This window comes from Rhagoletis pomonella, unplaced genomic scaffold (genome assembly GCF_013731165.1).
Source record: "Rhagoletis pomonella isolate Grant_MI unplaced genomic scaffold, Rhpom_1.0 Rhpom_scaffold_00013, whole genome shotgun sequence".
Lineage (NCBI taxonomy): Eukaryota > Metazoa > Arthropoda > Insecta > Diptera > Tephritidae > Rhagoletis > Rhagoletis pomonella.
In genome coordinates, this window is record NW_023458567.1 from 3138653 (window position 1) to 3158853 (window position 20201).

General features: G+C 35.7%; 2 protein-coding genes across 12 annotated transcripts in view; both read left to right on the top strand.

Moving 5' to 3' along the window:
• The first annotated feature begins 764 nt into the window (after positions 1-764).
• LOC118748508 (alkaline phosphatase) lies at positions 765-9449 on the top strand. 2 transcript variants are annotated; one of them, XM_036483006.1, is made up of 5 exons: positions 765-1872; positions 7082-7626; positions 7692-8512; positions 8599-8900; positions 8965-9098. In XM_036483006.1, exons 2-5 carry the CDS (start codon positions 7141-7143, stop codon positions 9096-9098), a joined length of 1743 nt encoding a protein of 580 aa, XP_036338899.1. In that variant the 5' UTR covers positions 765-1872; positions 7082-7140. The 2 variants fall into 2 exon arrangements, with proteins under 2 accessions (XP_036338899.1, XP_036338898.1); XM_036483005.1 differs by lacking the exon at positions 765-1872 and having other exon boundaries at positions 7141-7626; positions 8965-9449.
• Positions 9450-10369: 920 nt separating this feature from the next.
• Positions 10370-20201, top strand: part of LOC118748512 (ceramide synthase) — a 22900-nt gene continuing 13068 nt past the window's right edge. For 2 of the 10 annotated variants that reach the window (XM_036483011.1, XM_036483020.1), the window contains exons 1-2: positions 10370-10548; positions 13296-13757. In XM_036483011.1, the coding sequence (XP_036338904.1) occupies positions 13468-13757 (290 nt within the window). In that variant the 5' untranslated portion in view covers positions 10370-10548; positions 13296-13467. The other 8 variants (XM_036483016.1, XM_036483014.1, XM_036483013.1 and 5 more) reach the window with 8 other exon arrangements.

A 20201-nucleotide genomic window follows, 5' to 3' on the forward strand; every position in this document is an offset into this window, starting at 1 on the left:
AACATGTAAATGCCTCTTAAACTTACTCAATTTTGTGCGGAATACCTGTTTATTATATTATTATTAACGAGAGTTGCGCGGTTACGAGGTATTTACGCGTTTAGATGAATACCCAATTTTTTAAATTCCATTTTAAATATTTTTGAGTATGTATGTACATACATATTATAAATTTTTTACCCGACTTCAAAAAAGGAGGATGCTACCAATTTGTCGGAACATTTTTTTTTTATGTATGTTGCCGCATAAGTTCGGACCACGTTAACCGATTGCTATAATTCTTTTTTTTTTTTTAAGGAAAGGGTGTACCTCAGAGGTGGTGTATACTAATTAGTTTATGGTTGAGATCCGATAATTGGATCATCAAGAAATTAAAGGTAATAATACATTTTTTTAGGAGAACTGAAGTCGGTTTTTTTTGCTTAATAATTGTTACTTTTTTAATTTTTTTACTCCCCTATTAATTTTTTATTTTTCAGTATACATTTTTTTAATTCCGTTCATAAAAATTCTTGAATTGAATATTTTTTTTTAGAAATTAGACATTAAAAAATTTGCGGAATTTTTTTTTTTTTTTTTTTTTTAATTTAATTTATTAGGTTTTAGAAATATGGATATTGAAGTTCTGCGGAATTTTCTGTAGTTGAATTTAACTAATCGTCGTTTAAAGTACAAAACCGCGAATCGTCATTCTGCAAAACCGCGTAACTGACATTTGCTGCCAAAAATTGGATTTGCTCACACAAGCTCTTCGCTCAATCCTTATCCTGTACAAAAAAGTGGCATTGTAAAATTCATAAAACTACTCGAGTTTTGATGCCCACAGCAAAGGCGGCGCCTTGGGATAGGCCATAGTTTTCAGCCTTTATACCACCTATGTATGTGTGTATGTACTCTACGCCACCCCAACATTTATCCTGCGCAGCAAGTGTGTGTTAGTGGAAATGTCGCACCAACAGCCCCGCAGTTTGCTCTGCACCCCGCAAGTATTCTGCATTCGAGCGAGAGAAAGCTTTTCGTCGCTGACAAATGCTTTGCAGGTAGTAAAGTTCACACAAGCTCCCCACTGCGCGACCTGCGCTGAACACACTATCGAGTTGAAAGAGTAGATGTGGAGCACAAAAAAAAATATATATATAAAGAAAACGCTAGAATATGGAGAGCTGCGAGCGCCAAAAGTTTTCGCTCCACCTTTTTTGTTGGTGCATCAACGTTTGCTCATTTTTTGCTTTAATAAACAATCGGTTCACTGTTTTACTATATGAGATATTGCAAATCATCAGCCGCTCAGTTGGAGCGTGGCGCTGCGTCGGTAAACTTGTGGCTTGTTAGACTACAGTTTTTGGCCGAGCAAAAATTATGCGGTGAAGTGATGAAATTAAAAAAAAAAAAAAAAAAAACTAATAATTCGAAACACATGTAAGAAAGACGTTGCGTTGCTTGTGAGTCGGTTTGATAGTGCTAAAAAAAAAGAATAGAAGAGAGGAAGATTTAATTAAAATGTGTTTTAACAAGAAAAGTAGGAAATTAATTCACGTTATGCCAAATCACAAACTCGTTTCAAGTAAACTTTAATTAAAATTTGTGCGCAGAACAAAGAAAAAAAGAAATAACATTCTGAAATAAATTAGCCAGCGGCTGCGAATGTATTGCCAACACAGCGTAGCAAGCGGGTAGGCATCGGCAGTAGGGCAGCAGCAGCAACGTGGGATCAATAAAAATCCATACATACAACCATTTATACCAACGTTTGTACCACTTCGTTTGGGAGGCTCGTGCCGGCGGCAGACAAATCTAAATCTGTTCGAAGAAAAATTCCACTCGCGTAGGGAGAAAAAATATATTTACATCCATATACGGAAGCAAATCAAAGTAAGTGCATCCTTCTTTTACTTTTTTGTTATTCTTGTTATGCATAATTTTTGTTGTAAATGTGTGTCAATCTTTCCAAGACATTAAGCTTTCTAGATGGGTCTGTACATATACATACATATGCATCTTAATATACATATACCCTGCAGAGAAAGCTACTAGTTGTGAAGCAGAATTCTACCAGTTTACGTTTCAGCCCAACCAGTACCATGTTCTATCCTTTTTCAATGTTAGCGACTAGTATTTTTGACATTTCGATGTCCTACATGATGTCAATTGTCAGGCTATGCATCAGCAGCTACTAATAGAAATACTAGTAGCTTGATACCAGTTAATGAGTTAATGAAATTCTGCCAATTCATCCCCTATGGAAAGCATTAGTATGCCTTTTTGCTCGCAGCGCTCCAGCAGTCGCAATGGCCGGCAGAGCAAAGTACTCGCGTGGTACGCCTTAGGTCCCAGGTTCAAGTCCTAGTGCAGGGAAATTTTTTTTAAATTTTATTTTATTTTTTAATGTACTTTTTTATTTAAGATTTTTATTGTAATTTTTAAATTAAAATAAAATTCTAAAAATAGAAATTAACTAAAAAAACAACATCCACAATAACCACATGATCAAGCAGAATGCTGCCCTTGATTGTAGTTAGGTTGGCATATGAAAAAGCAACAACAGTTTATAACAGCCAATTTCACGAAAGCAATTTAAGTGAAAAATGATTTTAATTTTTTGAATCTTATATGGAAATTGACAGAAAATAATAAAAAAATCATTTTCCATTTAAATTGGGCGCTTTTCTAAGTCGTAGCTGTTGCTGAACTGTTGAGTGTTTGCTGGCGAAACTGGCTGTTAATAAAATAAAATACACGTACAAATACATATATTAAAAATAAAATAAGAAAAATTAAATTATAAATCCTGTGCTATTCATATTTTTGGCTTAATATTTTTTTTATTTTTGTGCTGTTTTATTTAATTTTGCTTGTTTACAAATGTTTTGGCAGTTTATGTATCAGCATTTCAGCAACAGTTGAGGTAAACAGTTACGTCTTAAAAACACGCCCATTGTTGGTGAAACCGGCTGTAAGACGAACTTAGCGCTTTGTAGGCTGGGGTCGCTTTATCGATACCCAGTGACTGTAATGAAGAAGTCTGATGAGGAGATGCGGTGATCTCTATTTATAAACCACTAGCGGTACCCCGGTGTGCTTCTCTACACCAAATATTGAAAAATCCTGGAATTTTTCTATATGAAATTTTTTATTTATTTTTTTTTTTTACTATATTGCATGTTTATACTTGACTTAATTTATCCGAAGAAAAAATAAACACAGCACGTCATAGCAACAATTGGTCACTATGTTTTCGATTTTTCATATGTATATCTGCTGTTGTACTATATACGTGGTTCATGTGACAGACATAAACTGTCATGTATCATGAACCGCTGGACCGAATTCGGACACACTTCACATAACACATCTGCATGATAGCCCGAATTAAATTTGGTAGAATTCGTGCACTAATTTTTTTTATTTAAGATGGGAGGTGCCACGCCCCCTTTTTCAATACCGCACATTTTTTCTCCATGAGTATGGAATTATTTCATATGTCTCTATACCAATTTCCAGTAATCTACCACAAATATTTCAAGAGATATACCAGATGAAAATTTTTGTTAGTATGGGTAGTGCACGCCCCCTTTTCCGAATTCGGAGATTCTTAATGCAAACCATCTGCATAATGGCCCGACTATGCCGTATAAATTTGGTTGAAATCTTGCACTTATTTTTTATATATAAGATGGGAGGCCAAAAAATAACAAAAATCCAAATTTGAATTTTTATGAAAAAATTAAACTTTAACAGGGAAAAGGATAAAAAACCAGCAGACTTTTTGTAATTTTTTCTATTGGAATTAAAGCCTGTTCTTTAACAAACAAAAAAATTAAGCTACTAACGGAGAAAATTGATGGATAAATAAAAAGTTGTGAATGGTTCAATGAAAATGCATAATGATTTTTTTGGATCAAATATGAGTAGGTAAGATTGATACTCATACGCCATGTATGTAAATGGTCATAGGCGTACATGGCGTATGAGTGACATTTTCCATGTTAATGTTTTCAATCGGAATGCAAACTTAAAATCAAAATATCTTTGGAAAATTACCTGATCTAGAAAAACTGTACACAGATCCGTAATCCAAACTAAGTTACGTCTTTTTTTTGTAATTCTAGCGTTTCTATAGTGTTATATTTGAGTTTATGAAGGATTTTCTTTAGTACATTTTCGTCGTAAGCTGCATTTGCGAACAATTTTGCAGCCACTTTGTATGACATACGATAAAGTACGATATAAATTTTTACTAAATTAACGGTACTTTTTAGTCAATGGGCTTCATGTATAAAAGCTCAGACTCTGCACTGTCGAAGTGGGCTAAAGCTCAAGAATTTGTAATGAAAATCGAGTCGGAGCTTAAGCTCGCTTTTTATGCATGGGGCCCAATGTCTCGGAGACTAAAAGAGATATCCAAAAATGGAGAACGCCATTTGAAAAACCTGGATGAGTTTAGTATGACTGCATCATTAACTCAATTCGTACTAAATTACCGACAAATATTTCAATCAATACCTCGGAAACTAAAGGAAATATCCAAAAACTGACAACAACAACAATCGAAAGATTTTATTTTAAAATATATGTAAATATAGTTGTATGTAAACTCACAGCTAATATTAGTGTCATCTTTGAAATAAACGAAAAACATTCATTTTTTTAACAAATATATGTATGTATATTATTTATTAATGAGCTTCATCTATGGGATCAATTTACACTGTATTGTTTTTCTACCTTCTCAGTTTTTTATAGTTGCCTTCGTTGATGTTTGCATTTATTGTCTTTCTTTTTTGTTTTACCATTTTTTGTGGTAAACAAATATGTACTTGATTCTCTGTACCTAACACTTATCTTTCCACCGAATGAGAATTGTCTCTTTCATTTTATTATTGTTTGTAGTTTATTATTTGATAGCGTTCAATGGAACGTGTCGGTAAACAAAAAAATTTACAATAATTCTACGTATACATCGTATATCAATAAAAGAAACCTCTGGTAAACATTGTGACGTTTGACACCGCACATTTATCATTGGTCTGTTCCAGTACTCCAGGCTTTAGTTAGCTCCCGTGTACACTAATATCTTCCTGACTAAATTCTGGAGTATTGGAACAGCCTAAGTAAGAGCATATTGACGTCTCAGTGGAAGATCAACCTATATCGGCAGCAAAAACGGCTTACTTCAGAATTTGGTTGAGGAACGCCCTATGTCAGATATATTGAATTTACATTTAGAAAGGGCTCTATTTAACCATTTGCTGAGTTAGGGCGTTCTTCAACCAAATACACATTGATTAATCGTTATCGAAATTTTAATTTTTTTCAACTTCCCTTGCCTCCTTTTTCAACTGCTTAATAGCACTAGTCCATCATTTCTGTCGAAAGAACTATAAGCACTAGAATAAGTTAGAATATTAAGTAGGTTTTGAAACTAATGAGTGGAAACTGTAAGAAGATTGGTTAAATAAGAAGCTTTGACCTAGAAAAAAAAATACTTGCGCTGTAAATACACATTTGTGTATTGTTCAAATAAAAACGTTATTACTCGTATTAAATTAAAATTATGTAGAACTTTTACCCATTTCAAACAGTGCTGTTTCCATACATATATGAACATATAAATACATATGTATATACATCCATATTCACATATGTACATACATACATGCATACAAATATTATTCATGCGAACTAATTATATTAATGTATGCAATTATGTTTTTTTTTTTATTTTAATGGCGAAAATCCGCTTTGTTTTGCGAACGTTGTCAAGCTGCAGCAACAAACGTGGATATTTTTTTTTACAAAGAAGCTATTAACTTAGTTAGTGACCCTTTTCAATGAAGTGAGCACAATTATTCTATTAATGTTATAGAAATAATTTTGAAATTTAAAAAATATTTTTATACAGTCCATATAAAAAAAAAATTAGCCCATATTTGATAACAGAATTCAATTTAGGTACTTAAACCGATGGAATAGGAAATTGAAGAAATATCCAAAATAAAAAAATTTATTAACATTTATCGATAAACAAAAAAAAAACAAATAAAATCTATACCAAAGCGTATCACAATTTAAATAGATTGTAATTTTCGTCAAACATTAAGCATTTAAAAAAATTCTACGATAACTATAAATATCGTAATAAAAGACACTTTATGCCTTTATCTTTTTTTAAAAAATTACATTAAAATTTATAACAAATAAAATAGATTTAAAGTGCTTTATAAATCGTAAGATTGATTTGCCATTTTACAAAGCTTTTTAACGGCTTTATTCTGTATCAGTGACAAATTCTTGACAGAGTTTTTATTATGGAAAAATATATGAAAAAGTTTAAATTTGTCAGTAAAAAAATTTTTGGGACCGATACAGAATTGGGCTATAAGTCTATTTTGCTTTTTATGAATAAGGGCATTAGTTATCAGTTACTTGATAAAATATCGATTTTTTTCTGGTAATATTCAAATTTTAGACTATTGAAACAATTCCTTAATGGTTTCGGGCGAGAAATTATTTTTACGACCGAGTAAATTTTTTTTTAGAAAACACTGATTTCTTACAACGAACTGAGTAAGTACTGCCGGAGCGACCGCTATATAGTGTAGGGTGTGCTGAGGGCTAAAATTTTATTTCTAAAGTTTACCAAAAAAAGGTCTCCAGATAATTGAAACCAAAAACCGATTTTAAACTTTATCAGACTCCCACTTTGCACGGCTGGTTTTTGCAACAACGAGCTTGTTATCTTGCGTCTGAATTTCCCTACAAAAAAGTTAACTCACGGCATCATAAAGATTAAGAAACTTCGAAGGTAATATATCTTTGATATAAAAATAAGTAAATATGAATGTATGTATGTATGTATTTTAAGCGCCTTTACTGATAAGAAATTTACAGCTTCACATAACAAAAACACCTATAGATAGACTGATTAAGATTTTGCGAGTAAACATAAGCAGACTAGCTGCACTAATTAATGCCAGTATACATACATATGTAGTTCGAACGCTAGCTCGTAGGTTTAAAAGTTTTATTATTAAAGTTTTGGCTCAACTATTCTTCACTTCTATTCCTTTTTCCTTTGCAGACATCAGACTGCAGCTTGTATACAACTCGCTTCATCGCAAAATTCCACTTCGCTACAGAATGAACGCCGTCAGCATGGATGTGACTAAGCTGCCCAACTCACAGGACGGCATCGAGGTCCAAATGGATAGCCTTGACTCAAGTCACGCATTCACAAACTCGCTCGAGGAGCCCAATCCGCCCAAACCCAACGTGTTCAAGTCGAAAATGTTCATTGTCGCCGTCACTTTTTCCAGTGTGCTGTTCACCGTAATGTGCATAGGGTTTTTGGTGCACTACGAAATGGGCAGCGAGGTGTCGGATGGCGAGGACATACCCTTCTGGAATGTAAAATTGCCATCCGAGCAGCAAGTGTGGTACGAAAAGGGCATTGAAGAGTTGAAGATTGCGCTGAGTCGTGAAATTAATCGACGACGTGCCAAGAATGTCATACTATTCGTGGGAGACGGCATGGGCCCAAATACGGTGACAGCCACGCGTATTTACGGTTTTAAAGAGGAGGGACTGTTGAGTTGGGAGCGCTTTCCGCACATGGGTTTGCTCAAGGTGAGGCGCGGAAGGAAATTGGATTGTTTTTAGTGTCAATAACCTTTATTTTTTACTAAGCACAGACTTACTGCGCTGATAAGCAGGTACCGGACTCATTTTCTACGGCGACAGCGCTATTTGGTGGCGTCAAGACCAACTATGAAACCGGCGGCGTTGACTCCAGCGTCGCGCTTAAGAATTGTAGCGCTTCACTGGATGCCAACCATCACGTGCAGACCATATTGAAGTGGGCGCAAGTGGACGGCATGAATACGGGCTTCGTAACGACGACGCGCGTCACGCACGCTACACCAGCCGCATTATACGCGCATACGCCCGACAGGCGTTGGGAATGCGAGGCGAAAATGCCGGCGGAAGCGCAACAGGAGGGCTGTAAGGATATCGCCAAGCAATTGATCGAGGGCGAGACAGGTGGAAAAATAAATGTGATTATGGGGGGTGGTCGTCAAATGTTGGTCTCTGATGTGACGGATAGCGCGGCGGATCCAATCGACACTTGGGCCTGCATTTCAACAGATGGGCGCGATTTAATCGCTGACTGGAAAAAATACAAACAACAGGCGGGTGAAAGCTACGCGGTGGTGCAGAACAATGGCGAACTGAACGCTCTGAACGGTGAATCTGTTGATTATGTGCTGGGCGTCTTTGCCAACGGCCATCTGAAGTACGATCATGAGCGTGATCGCAGCGACTCAGGCATGCCGTCCCTGCGCAACATGACCGTGAAGGCGCTCGAGGTGTTGAAGAGTAAAGACAAGGGCTTTCTGCTCGTCGTCGAAGGCGGCATGATTGATCAGGCCCACCATCGCGGCACGGCCAGGCGGGCGCTCTCAGAGACGTTGGCCTTGAATGAGGCCGTCGAGGCGGCTGTGCAAGAAATGAGGTAAGTGATCGGTGGCTGATTGCATGAACACTAAAAAGTTAAATATTTATAACCCCAGTCTTTGATAATTCATTGGACAATTACAGCCACCAACTGGAAGAAACTCTGATAATCGTGACCGCTGATCATTCGCACAGTTTAACTATAAATGGTCATCCGGAAAGAGGTGCTGATATATTGGGCATTGCCATGAACTCTAAAACCGAGGGTACCCCTTATACAACGCTCACCTATGGCACCAGCTATAAGGGTTTTGAAGCAGATGCTGATGGCAAGCGCGTGGATCCAACGACCCAGGATACTACGGCTTGGGAATACACACAACAGGCGGCCATAAACACAGATGAGAATTTGCATGGCGGCTCTGACGTCACCATACATGCCAAGGGTAAGACTGCGCATTAAAGATGGTGATTTATTTTTGTCCTTATTCTATTTTTCATCTCTTCCAGGCGCTATGGCTTACTTGTTCCACGGCGTGCACGAAAACAGCTATGTGGCACATGTCATATCATATGCGCTGCGTATCGGGCGCTTCCGTGACAGCACAATTGCCGAGTCGTTGGCGGATTTGATGCCGTTATAGTATAAAATAAAATTAGCTTAATTGTTTGGTTGAATTGATAGCGGCATGTAAGCAAACGAGTTTACTTGAACTTGCATACGGCATGCGTAAATTCGTGGTTTTTTTTTAATTTTTACTTATTGATTGAAAACCAGCGAGTAGCTAAAATTGTTAGGCGAAGATTTAATTACGTACATTTAAGTGTGTGGATATAAATAGACGCATGTAAGTAGTTTTGTAAACTAGTTTAGTAACTTGTTAATTACTTCTATTAATTGTGATATTGTATGTCATTGTGAAATTTAATTAAAACCAATAGTATTACAATTGACGAAAGTACTTAGAAATGTAAATAAAAAATTGTCGTTTTTATTGTGGGCATTCATAACTAACTTGAAAGGGAGTTAAGAGTGACAAATGAAGGAATACAGAAATTTTAAGGTTAGCTCCAGTAGAGGAGGGAGTAGTTTTTCCATATTATATAGATATTAACCATTCAGGCAGGTCCTGCAATTAACTTCCGAGTGAATTTCAATCTAATTCGCTTTGAATTTAAATTGGCAGGGATTGAGATTCACTCGGAAGTGATTATTTCAAATTTTGCGCACCTTATTGAGTTCCGGTTCCAGGAGTTTGCTTTGAAAATGCCACCAAAAGTGTAGTAGCAGATAGTTGGCACAAAAACATAACTTTCTAATCATCATCGCTATCTGAATTCTCCAGCAAAAGTACAGAAAAGCCTCTTGTTGTTGTTGTAGTTGTTGCGGTTGTAACGATCCCGCTCAGATCGGCTAGTATTTCAGTCGCTGTCATCAAGCTCAACTAACGGAAGATCCAAGAAACACGCAGCTCTTTTCCTTTGGCTTGGTCTAAGCAAGCACTTCCGGTGTAAAATAAGTATGCAAGGTAGCGTCCAAAACACACTCTGGCCTTTTCCTAAAATGTGCGTTGTGAACACTGCCAATCAGTTTATGAAAATAACGCAGTGGCAGCACTGATTGTAAATTTGCAATCAGCTGTTGGGCAGCAGTGCTGCATGCTCTCTACTTCGATAGAGGGAAAAATTAAAATATTTAACTTTTTCGTGAAAAGCTTTCCAAGAATTATTTAATAAAGCAGATTTATTTAAATTTTCAGCTGGCTATAAACTAATAATTTCATGTATCTTTTGGTGCCTTCAAGTTGGTTGGACATGAAACTATTTTTTTTTTGTTTCTAAATTTTTGTTTTTGTCGGGCACAATTCGGTAGTATGACAGCACTTAACAGCGCGACTTGCTCGCCTGCTGATTTTTTTTTTAATACAGTGCAAATGGTTTTTAACGCGCGTGTAGTTGTTTTATTTTTTCGATCGGTAGTAACTTACAAAGTTACTTGCGGTTTTCAATAATTAAAAGTTAATTGAAAAAAGAATTTCCCACCTGCTACAAGAGCCACTGAAGCAAGAAGACTCACGAGCAACTACGACAGAGGTGATTGCAAAATCTTGGTTGAACCGCTTGTTTCACTACTAGCCCTTGGGAGTTAATATTGGGAAATATAGGCTATATTTTGTGTTAATTAATTAAATTGCTTATAAGAGCAACTGCAAACAAAAGAAAAATAGCAAAAATAATTAGAACATACGCCAACATATGGCAAATTGAATTTGTTGCTACACATCGATGTGCAATGATGCGGAGCTGCGCTGGTCAAACCAAATACATACAAGCATTTATCTAGTTAGAGTGCGGGCAAGGGAGTGACATGCTGCCGGTATAACATAATAGAATTTACAAGACTTGTGTAAACTGCATCGAACTGGCACACAGCTGCAACGTATTCGGGTGCTTAGGTGACGAAAATTTATATATCAACGGCGCAGATTGGTGATAAGCACGGTAGCTTATCGTCATAGCATATGTATTTAGTTGTCACGTTACACTACAAGTAATGGAAATTATTTTTCTGTTTAATTAATAGAGCTTTTTCTAGGTGGGCCAGCTTCATCAAGTTCATTATCATTGTCCGCACCATACAATTAGCATCCAATCATCACATGCACACGCCGAAAATATATACACGAATACATACTAACATTGCGCAGTGAATTAGCAGCCATCAAGTGGTGATCCCATTTTTACAAGTCTTACTTGCCGCCTGGTATCAGCGAGCATCATTTAACATGCACCGCTCCTAATTCTACAACAGACGCTCTTGCATAACATGTCACACACGTGTAATGAATTAAAAGACGAATACCTTGCTTTATAACGCCCACGCGTGTGTATGATTTGTGTACCATGTCCCGCAAGAGGAGTGAGTAAAAGTGAAAATGTCATGGCGTACGTTTGCTAAAAAGCGATTGTTGGTCACGGCAGTGCATACATTGCCAAACAAAAACATATGAGGAAAACAAAAATACAAACAACTGTTTTTGTTTAGTCATGCTGCTGATTGCTGTTTTGCTGTTATCTGCTGCACAGATCATGGGACCAAATGTAAACAAGTATAATTAGTTGGCATGTCCTTTTAGCTCACAAACAGCTGTTTCATTACGAAGCTATACATTTACTTAGCCGGAGAATTCTAACAATTCGTATATGCCCCATACAGTGCGCTTTGATTTGCATTTGGGCACTCCCCCGCGCAAGAATAAAATAGCAATAGAAAGGGGCAATAGATTCAATTGTCAATTGTAAATGATAATGGCAAAAAGTAATTTACGCTATGACCTGTAAAGGCTTGCTCATGCGCTGCTCTGCTCCACAAATGCTTCTAAAGCACTCTCGGCTTGCTGCCGGAATAGCGATTGAAGCAATTTAAGCAAATAAAGCGATTCTTACATCATACCAGTTTTTAGAGAAATAATAATACGGATGTACATATGTACATGTACATGTACATGTGCATGTTTCTATACATGGTTCATATAACTGTGTATGCTGTGCTGCGCACTATGTATGAATAGTCATCGTCATTTCATTCTGGCTATAAAGCGCGAATAACAAATTGTTTTGTAGATTGATTTAAATTAATGTACGAAACTTGTAAAGTGGTTATGTATATATAACAGGAATCTAAGTTAGCTCACTTTCGATGATTTGTAGGGAACATCGCTCTGTGAAAAACTATGATTTACGGATTTGCTCCATGAATCTATTATAAATCTTGTTAAAATGCTAAGATCTTTCCGTTCTTATTTTTAAACCGCCACTGTCTGACTCAATCACACGTTTCGCGACGCTCCTGTCTCCGCTGTTTTTAGTTGGGCCTTTTTTTGACTGCTTTAAGTAATGACCACACACATTCATATGTACACATGTATGTTTGCAGCCACTTGGTGTCAGCTTGTCTGCGAAATCCTCTACGGCGTCATTCTGCTGCACATTTTAGTCGATGTCGTAATTTTAAAAATTTCTTTACCAAATGCCAGTGTAAGTTTGCGACTGGGGAGCTTGTATGTGTGTGTACCACGCCTGAGGGTTGGCGACGCGACGTGACTACGTAACTAAGCCAAGGGCGTGCTAGTGATTATTGTTGTTAGGTAGTTTTATTTTGTATAAGCACGGGTAATTGTGGCTGTATTATCTCAAGTTTGCTTAGAATTTTTTAGTGCCTGTTTAAATTGCTGTTACACAAATGTACTACGTATAGGATTCGTACATATTTATGTACAATTGCTATTTATTTAACAACTTTTTCCTGTATCTTGAACTTTCAAACTTCCGTTCAAAATGTTAAAACTTCTTTTAAATTTTAAAAAGTGCAAAAAACCGAATGATTCATATTTTCCAAACTAAAGGCTGTTATCAGTTTTTTATCACCTTCATAAATTCTGATTTTTTTGCGACTGATTTCTGTCACAAAGAGATGCTGGAGAGGCGAGAATGGATGAAACCAATTACACCAGCACAAAAAGTGGAAAAGCTAAAACTCAATTGTGAAACATCTCAGCGCTCTTTTACTTAATTATAATTTATTGTTGACTTGTCTTATCTGGCAAACAAAAGCGTTGAATAAACTTGATAACCACAAAATATACTAAGTACCCTCACACATGTACATACTAAAGTGAAATAAATTAGAAAATGTATACATACATAGTACGTATACACAAAGTCCAACGAATAATTTGTAAGCTAAATCATTTTATGAATAACTAGCGTATTTAATTAATAATTATAAAAAAAATTATTGTTACACTTTCAAACTACATATTAGCTCTTTCTTTTTGCAGTTACCTTCCGAAAGCCACCGTAACAGAGTTTAAGCAGCCAAAGCACTACAATAAAGCGACCATAAAAAAATAGCACACTGGACTTCCAACATTGACGACGAACGCACAAGTGAGGTTCCAGAGAAAAACAAAGAAAAATTAAACACACACAAAATATAAACAAGCACAAATTATGGGCGCTAACACCGCCCTGCAACAGCGCCTGCGTGGCAGTCGCTGCTACATGTCCTTGGCCTGTTCCATTGGCTCGATGAGCCTGGCTTGTGGCAGCCTGCTGCAGATACCCAATACAACAGATCGCATTTCACTGCAACGCGGCCTCTTCCTCACCTCATTGGGTTTCATTTACTTCGTGTCGCTGACAGATTTCTGCAACAAGTACCTGTTGAATACGAAACGTGGCCTGCAGTTTCGTAAAAAATATCGCCTTATGATGTCGGATGTTATGGAAATCACCAACAAGTGAGTGTGCTTTGTATTTAAATAGCGGTTGTATTAATTACATATGAGGCTTTCAGTTTTTCTGATGGCGTTGTTGGGCTTAATATACAAATGGGTAGATAATTATTGAAATTGAATAAATTATTAATTTTATCATTAGCAAATACAATTGCTTTTCTAACAAGTTAAATATTTGTTAGTTTAGCTACAGAACATTATTATATTTATTTATTCAATTTTCACATATTTTTGCTCGAATATGCTTAACTTTTAATTTTTTAGCAACGCCATTAAAAAGGCCTTTGCAACCTACTTGAGCTGCTTGAAACCCTTTTTGTTATACACCAGATATGATTTTTTTATCTACTGTATTTTTTTAGGCTTTGTTAAATTATCATTCAGTGTTGTGGTTGTTGTTGTAGCGGTTGTACAATATCTTGCACAATAATCTTTATTAATTTAAGTCGCATTTTGCTCGTATCACTAATGAAAACAAAGAACTATAAATTTCTACGATAATTGCTACATTGATTTAAAGCAAATTTATTAACGTAATGGCAAATCGATAATCACCAGCAAATTTTGGTAACAATTTTCGTGGGAGTATGCATTTCTACGCAGACATGTCGATACATAGACAGATAGATATGCGTAGCGCCCACAGGTACAGTGTTGGCAAAAAAAAAAAATATTGGGGAGAGTTGCGTTGGGTTAGCTTGGGCTAGGTTAAAGGAACTAACCTTTTTTAATTTTTGTTTACGGGGTAAGCAGTGCTTAATTTGCACTGAGAATCTTTTCCTAAGTATATTTTCCTAATTACGCATAACAAGTGCAACTTCTTTTGTTATCATAAGTAATGAAATTCCAGATTGTTGATGTTGGCAGTTGACAGGGTGGCATTATATCATGGTGAAATTATACCAGGTGTAGTAATAAAACAGCTTTCTCGCTTGATTTTCCAGGTTTTCTTCACATTCGGCTATCTTGTAGAAATTTTTTCAAATAAATTTGCAAATAAGATAACGTCACATCTTTCTTCTCGCTCTGATTACTACACCTGCTACAATTTTACCATGATTAAGATGATTTATCAAAATTCCAGATTATTATAAGGCGAGTGTACAGATTTGACAAAAGAAAGTTCTCTAAATATTCCATAATTGTTTATTCTACTTCGATAGATCATCACTGCAAGACAATTATTAGGGGAATAGCTTAAAAATGCTTTATTATGTATGTGTTTATTATTTTCCCCAATACTGCACACCAATTATAATTTGTTTATAGTAAGCGGCGTGCCTCAATTTTCGACAACTGTGCTCAATAATTAAGTATGTAGCTATGAAATTCGTTGATCGCCTGACGCGCCTAACTGCTCAACCATTAATATATTTATTATTACAAATGTATGTATGTATGTGAGTAAATATAAATCGAGTCATCACCTAAGGCTCATTAAAAATTTAATGAAAAGGTACTTCTACTACATTGGTTGACGGTTATTACCTTTGTTAGAGCATGCTTTAAACATTTGTTTACTTGTGAAAAGCATTTGTATTATAACACGGCAATATGACCATTTAATTTAAAGATATATGTATGTATATATATACGCATGCATATATTTGTTAGTACTACTAATATATAGATAATGGAAAAGTGTTTGCAAAATAATCTATATTCATATAAGCTATTAAAATTTGTCTACTAGTAGAGATAAGGGAACTATAGAAGTTATTGCCAACTTTATGGCATTAGAAATTTATACTTTTAAACACCCTCACGAAGATTCATTGGTTCCGTGATGAAAATGGAAACCCTGTAGTTGTATGGCTGGTACTAAAGCTACAAATAGAGTGTGCGTGCCCATGTAATGTAGTTCATACTTTTCTCCTAAAAAGGGGTTTATTTTAATAATACATACCGAAATGCTAGCGTACATACATATAAATATATGTAGATATGCATTTATGCACATACCATTCATACATGCAGACATACATACATATGTATGTAAGTATCTGGCGAAAGCCTCACTCCGTTTGACGTGCGAGGGTCAAATTCGCAGCCGCGCGTTGATTAATGACCGATAAGGAAAATCGATTCACTTTTAAAGGAGTGGACATTCGCATCAAATATATATAGTTTTGGTCATTTCTAAATAAACACCTCATGTATATACTCGTACATATGTATGTATGTTTGCTTGTGGATCAACTGCTTCCTTTTACCTATTTCGTGTTAGTTACTCATTTTGTATTCGAATTTTATTGTATTTTAGAGTCATTAATTAGCCTTGACCTCGATATTTTTCTTTCTATTTTTAATTCGTATTAATTTTTACCTTACCCGCTGAAAATGTCACTTCACATATTTAGCGTCAGTGCTCTTCCCTTTTTGCGCTTCTAATATTAAGTGCACTTCTAATCAATTTGAATATTTGCAATGTTTATGAGTGCGCGCAAAGAGTGTTTGATAAACAACAAGCAAAGCCTAGCGACAAATTGATACCTATTGCCTATTGGAGGCGATTTAGATGAATAAAACGGGTGAAATAGAATTTTAAAAGCAACGCCTTCGTCAAATTTCCCTCTAAGTTAATTTATTTGTTGCGAGAAGTAAATATTATATACATACATACATACATATCTAATTAAAACAAAGTCAAAGATAAAATTATTTATTTTAATAAAAAAAATAATACTCTGCAATATTCACAAAAACTAGTTTCTGATGTTAGAACCCATTTGGAACTTAATTTTCATCACTGATGTTAAATATAACTTTGAAATCCAATAGCTAATTCCAGTACAGAAAACGAAAAAATATGAATAAATAAGAAAGCCTAAAAAATGAAGACATTGATAACTTAATAATACGAAATAAAAGAAAAAATAAGAAAAAACATTAAAAAAAAAACTATGCAAAAAGAATTTAAAACCGGAAAAATTTGAGTTTTTGGTAATTTGTTGGCCAAATAAACCATAGTTGCATTTTTTACTCATTTCCAGTAAATTCCAGTAAAAGTTTTTACGAATTTTCATGTTTTGGCGTTTTCGTACGCAAAAACTTGCAAAGTAGGGGAAATTGAGAGAGCGAAAAATGACAGTTGAAGTTGCAAGTTATTACTGGATTTTACTGAATAAATTTTTACTTGTAAGAATTTGCCAGTACGAAAAACAGCTGATCGCATATTGCTGGATGAAATTTAAACTAATAAGGAAACTGTTTGTGGGTTTTTATTGTTGAGTTTCACAAAATAAACCTCATGTCAAACAAAAAAATCATAAAAAACCGCCTCAAGCTCAAAAAAATTATTTAATAGAAAAAAAATATTAAAATGGTGAAAAATAACAAAAGTTAAAAAAAGTAAAAAAATGGGAATTGAAAAAATATTATAAGGAATTCAAAATAAAAGTGAATTAAAAAGAACTAAAAAATTCTGGAAATGAAACAATTAAATTTTTTTATAAAAAAAAAATTAAAACAAAATACAGAAATATGTATAAAAAAAGTTTAAAAAATATAGTAGGTAATAAAAATAAAGAATATAATCTTTAATATTTTTATTTGTTCCTTATTTTTTTTTTAATTTTAATTATTTATATATTTATTTTGTTTTATTTTTTCTTAATTCTCAAAAAAAAATTTATTGGTTTATTTCCTAAATTTTTGAATTCTTTTTGATTCAATTTTAATTTTTTTAATTCCTTATAATTTTTTTCAATTTCTAATTTTTGAATTTTTTTATTTCTTAACTTTTATAACTTTTTACCTATTTAGCAAAGTAGACGACTATATTTAAACTATATATTTATACTAAAAAAAAAGTTGGCAGAATAAGGTATTACATCAAAGAATAAAAAATTACACTGAAGATGGCAGAACGACCACCACTTTGTAGCCAAACAAAATTTGACGAGGTATCGGGGGAATTCTATCAAGTAATTTTAATTCCCTATAATTCTCAAAACCACACCGCCACTTAAGGAATTTTATAACCAGTTGAACTTTATTGATTAAAAGCCTAATTCGTACACTAAAAATTTTTGCAAAATTCCTAACTAGCTTAGAAATATACATTACACTTTTAAGGGTTTATTTAGCGTTCCTAAAATAGTATGCCTGCCTGCTGTCTTCCCCTCTTTTGCCATACTTCGTTACCTCTTACAAGAAATGCTTGCGTTCTGGTGATCGGCGCACACTTGCCTCTTTGCGTCTCACTTGCGTCTGAGGTGATTTTGCTCGACGCCGCTGTATAAGCGACCGTTGCGTTATTGGCGTGTGATAGGATATACCGAATTCCGATTGCTCGCTAGCCACTTCATTCCCTTGCGATTTTTCGCTCATTTTCAGTTTTGGTAGGTGCGCTTCATACTCCTTTGTATAACTTGGGTAGACGTCGAAATGCTGGTGGAATGCTTGTCCTAGGCAATTGTGTCCTTTTAAATTTACGCTTCTGCCAAATCCTTCACCAAACTTTGAACGGAGTGTGACACTCAGCAGACTCGTACCTTCGCTCTTACTTGTACTCCAAATATTACTCAGATTCGGCGCGATCTGCTTTATGCGCTTCCCTACGCTCTGTGGTGATATGGATACCGCGGGCGATATAGATCGCATGGGCAGTAGGCGCGCTGGCGGTACCACGATGTGTTGGTGTGTGCATGGCGAACCCTTTTCCGTTTTCTTCGCATGCGTTTCGGGTTTCCCAGCAGGCTGCGTTTGGTTTGTGCCCTCCTCGACGAATTCGTCCCACTCCCTTGGCTGCGTTTGTATATGTTCCTCTTTCGTTAAAGGTTCCGCCAGTTGCTTCTTAACCACCACCGCCTTCCGCAGCACTTTCGCGTTGAGCTGTTCCGCGCCACCTTTTATGCGACCAACTGCCTTGCGTCGCTTCTCGTTTACCAGATTCTTTTTGCTTTTCCTCATCGCACCTGGAAGTTTCGACGGCAGCGAAAGATTGGGTCTGCGTGCCGTCACTGCTTCAAGCGGATCTGGCTTCTTAAAGCAGCTTGGCGGTGCTGGGTAGGAGGCGCGTCTTTTATTGATCCTATCCGTGGCGCACGATTTCAAAATGCTTTCCTGCGAAGACAAATTGTTCAGGTCTCGCGGCCGCATTATCCATTCCATAGGCATGTTGCTGCTCGGCTTCGACATGGTTAGGTGGCAGCGATATCGCTTGAAACTTCTGCGCATCCTATCGATAACTCTATTCCGTAAGCCCAACAACGCGCTGACAACGGGCTCATTTTTGACTTTTGTGTCGCTCTGAAATGTTAATGACCACAGGTAGTTGCAACTGTCGTGCTCGCTGCCAGGCCGATGCTGCTGATCGCCGAGTTTGCGCATTAAGCAGACGTCCTTGAGCCGAACGGGATCGCTGTGGTGGTAGACTTTCTTGATGGTGGTTGCGATTTTGTTGTGCGGGCAAATTTCATCATTGTCGTACAGTATGGTCCCGTAAATAGACGAATTTGGCATTTTTTCGTGCTTGTCGTATTTTGGTTTTAGTTTTGTAAAATTTTGTAAATTTTCTGCCGAAAAAAAGAAGTTAACATTTTTTATTAGCGATGAAACTGATTGAGTTGAAAAAGTTACAGCTGCTCCGTAGAATTCCTTTTTCTTTCGTAATTTTGCACTTAGACGTTTTGAGCTTTGTACATTGATATTTGCCAAAATGCGAATTCTGTGAGGGTTTTATTTACGCTTTTTGCTTGCGAAATCGAAAAATAATTAACTGAAAAATTTTGAGGCCACTCAAAAGAGAGGAAACAACTTAACAAATCACAATAGATCAAAATTATTTTCGAATACTTCACAGGCATAACCATGATAAAAAAAATATCATGGGCATAACTACAGGGAGTTGAAGCGAAAAATTGCTAAACAAAATTTTATTTAAATACATATTTCACAAAACCGACTGCATTTGCAAAAAGTTCTTAATCGGAAATGGCTTATACACATAATTTTCAATGGGATATTTGTCAAAAAAGCTGCAACTAAACTTTAGAAATTTGGCTTGACTAGTCCAGGGAGTCTTAACTGTAAAAGGCAATCAATCTAGCAAGAACAGACAGTCGATGTTAATTTCAGCCTTATCATGAGTTTCCTTTTCCCCGAACCGGTTCACTTTTCACTATTGGTTTCCATGGTTTTACTATGGGCGGATGACAAACTTTCGGGTGCATTTTTTTTTCAGGCGAAACTCAGGATAAGGCAGATTATAAATTGCTTTCAATAGATCAGCTTTGTTTGAACTCTTCTAAAGATTCATTCTTCTTTCTTTCATTCTGCAAATCACCTTGTATTTATATGTGGCTCGCATGTTCGATGTCTTTATTTGAAAATCTCTACCGAATACATAAATATTAGCAGATTACAAAAAAAAAAATCCTCATACGCAGCCACTGACCATTAAAATTTATACAAACGAAATGTATCGGTACTTTATTTTTTTTT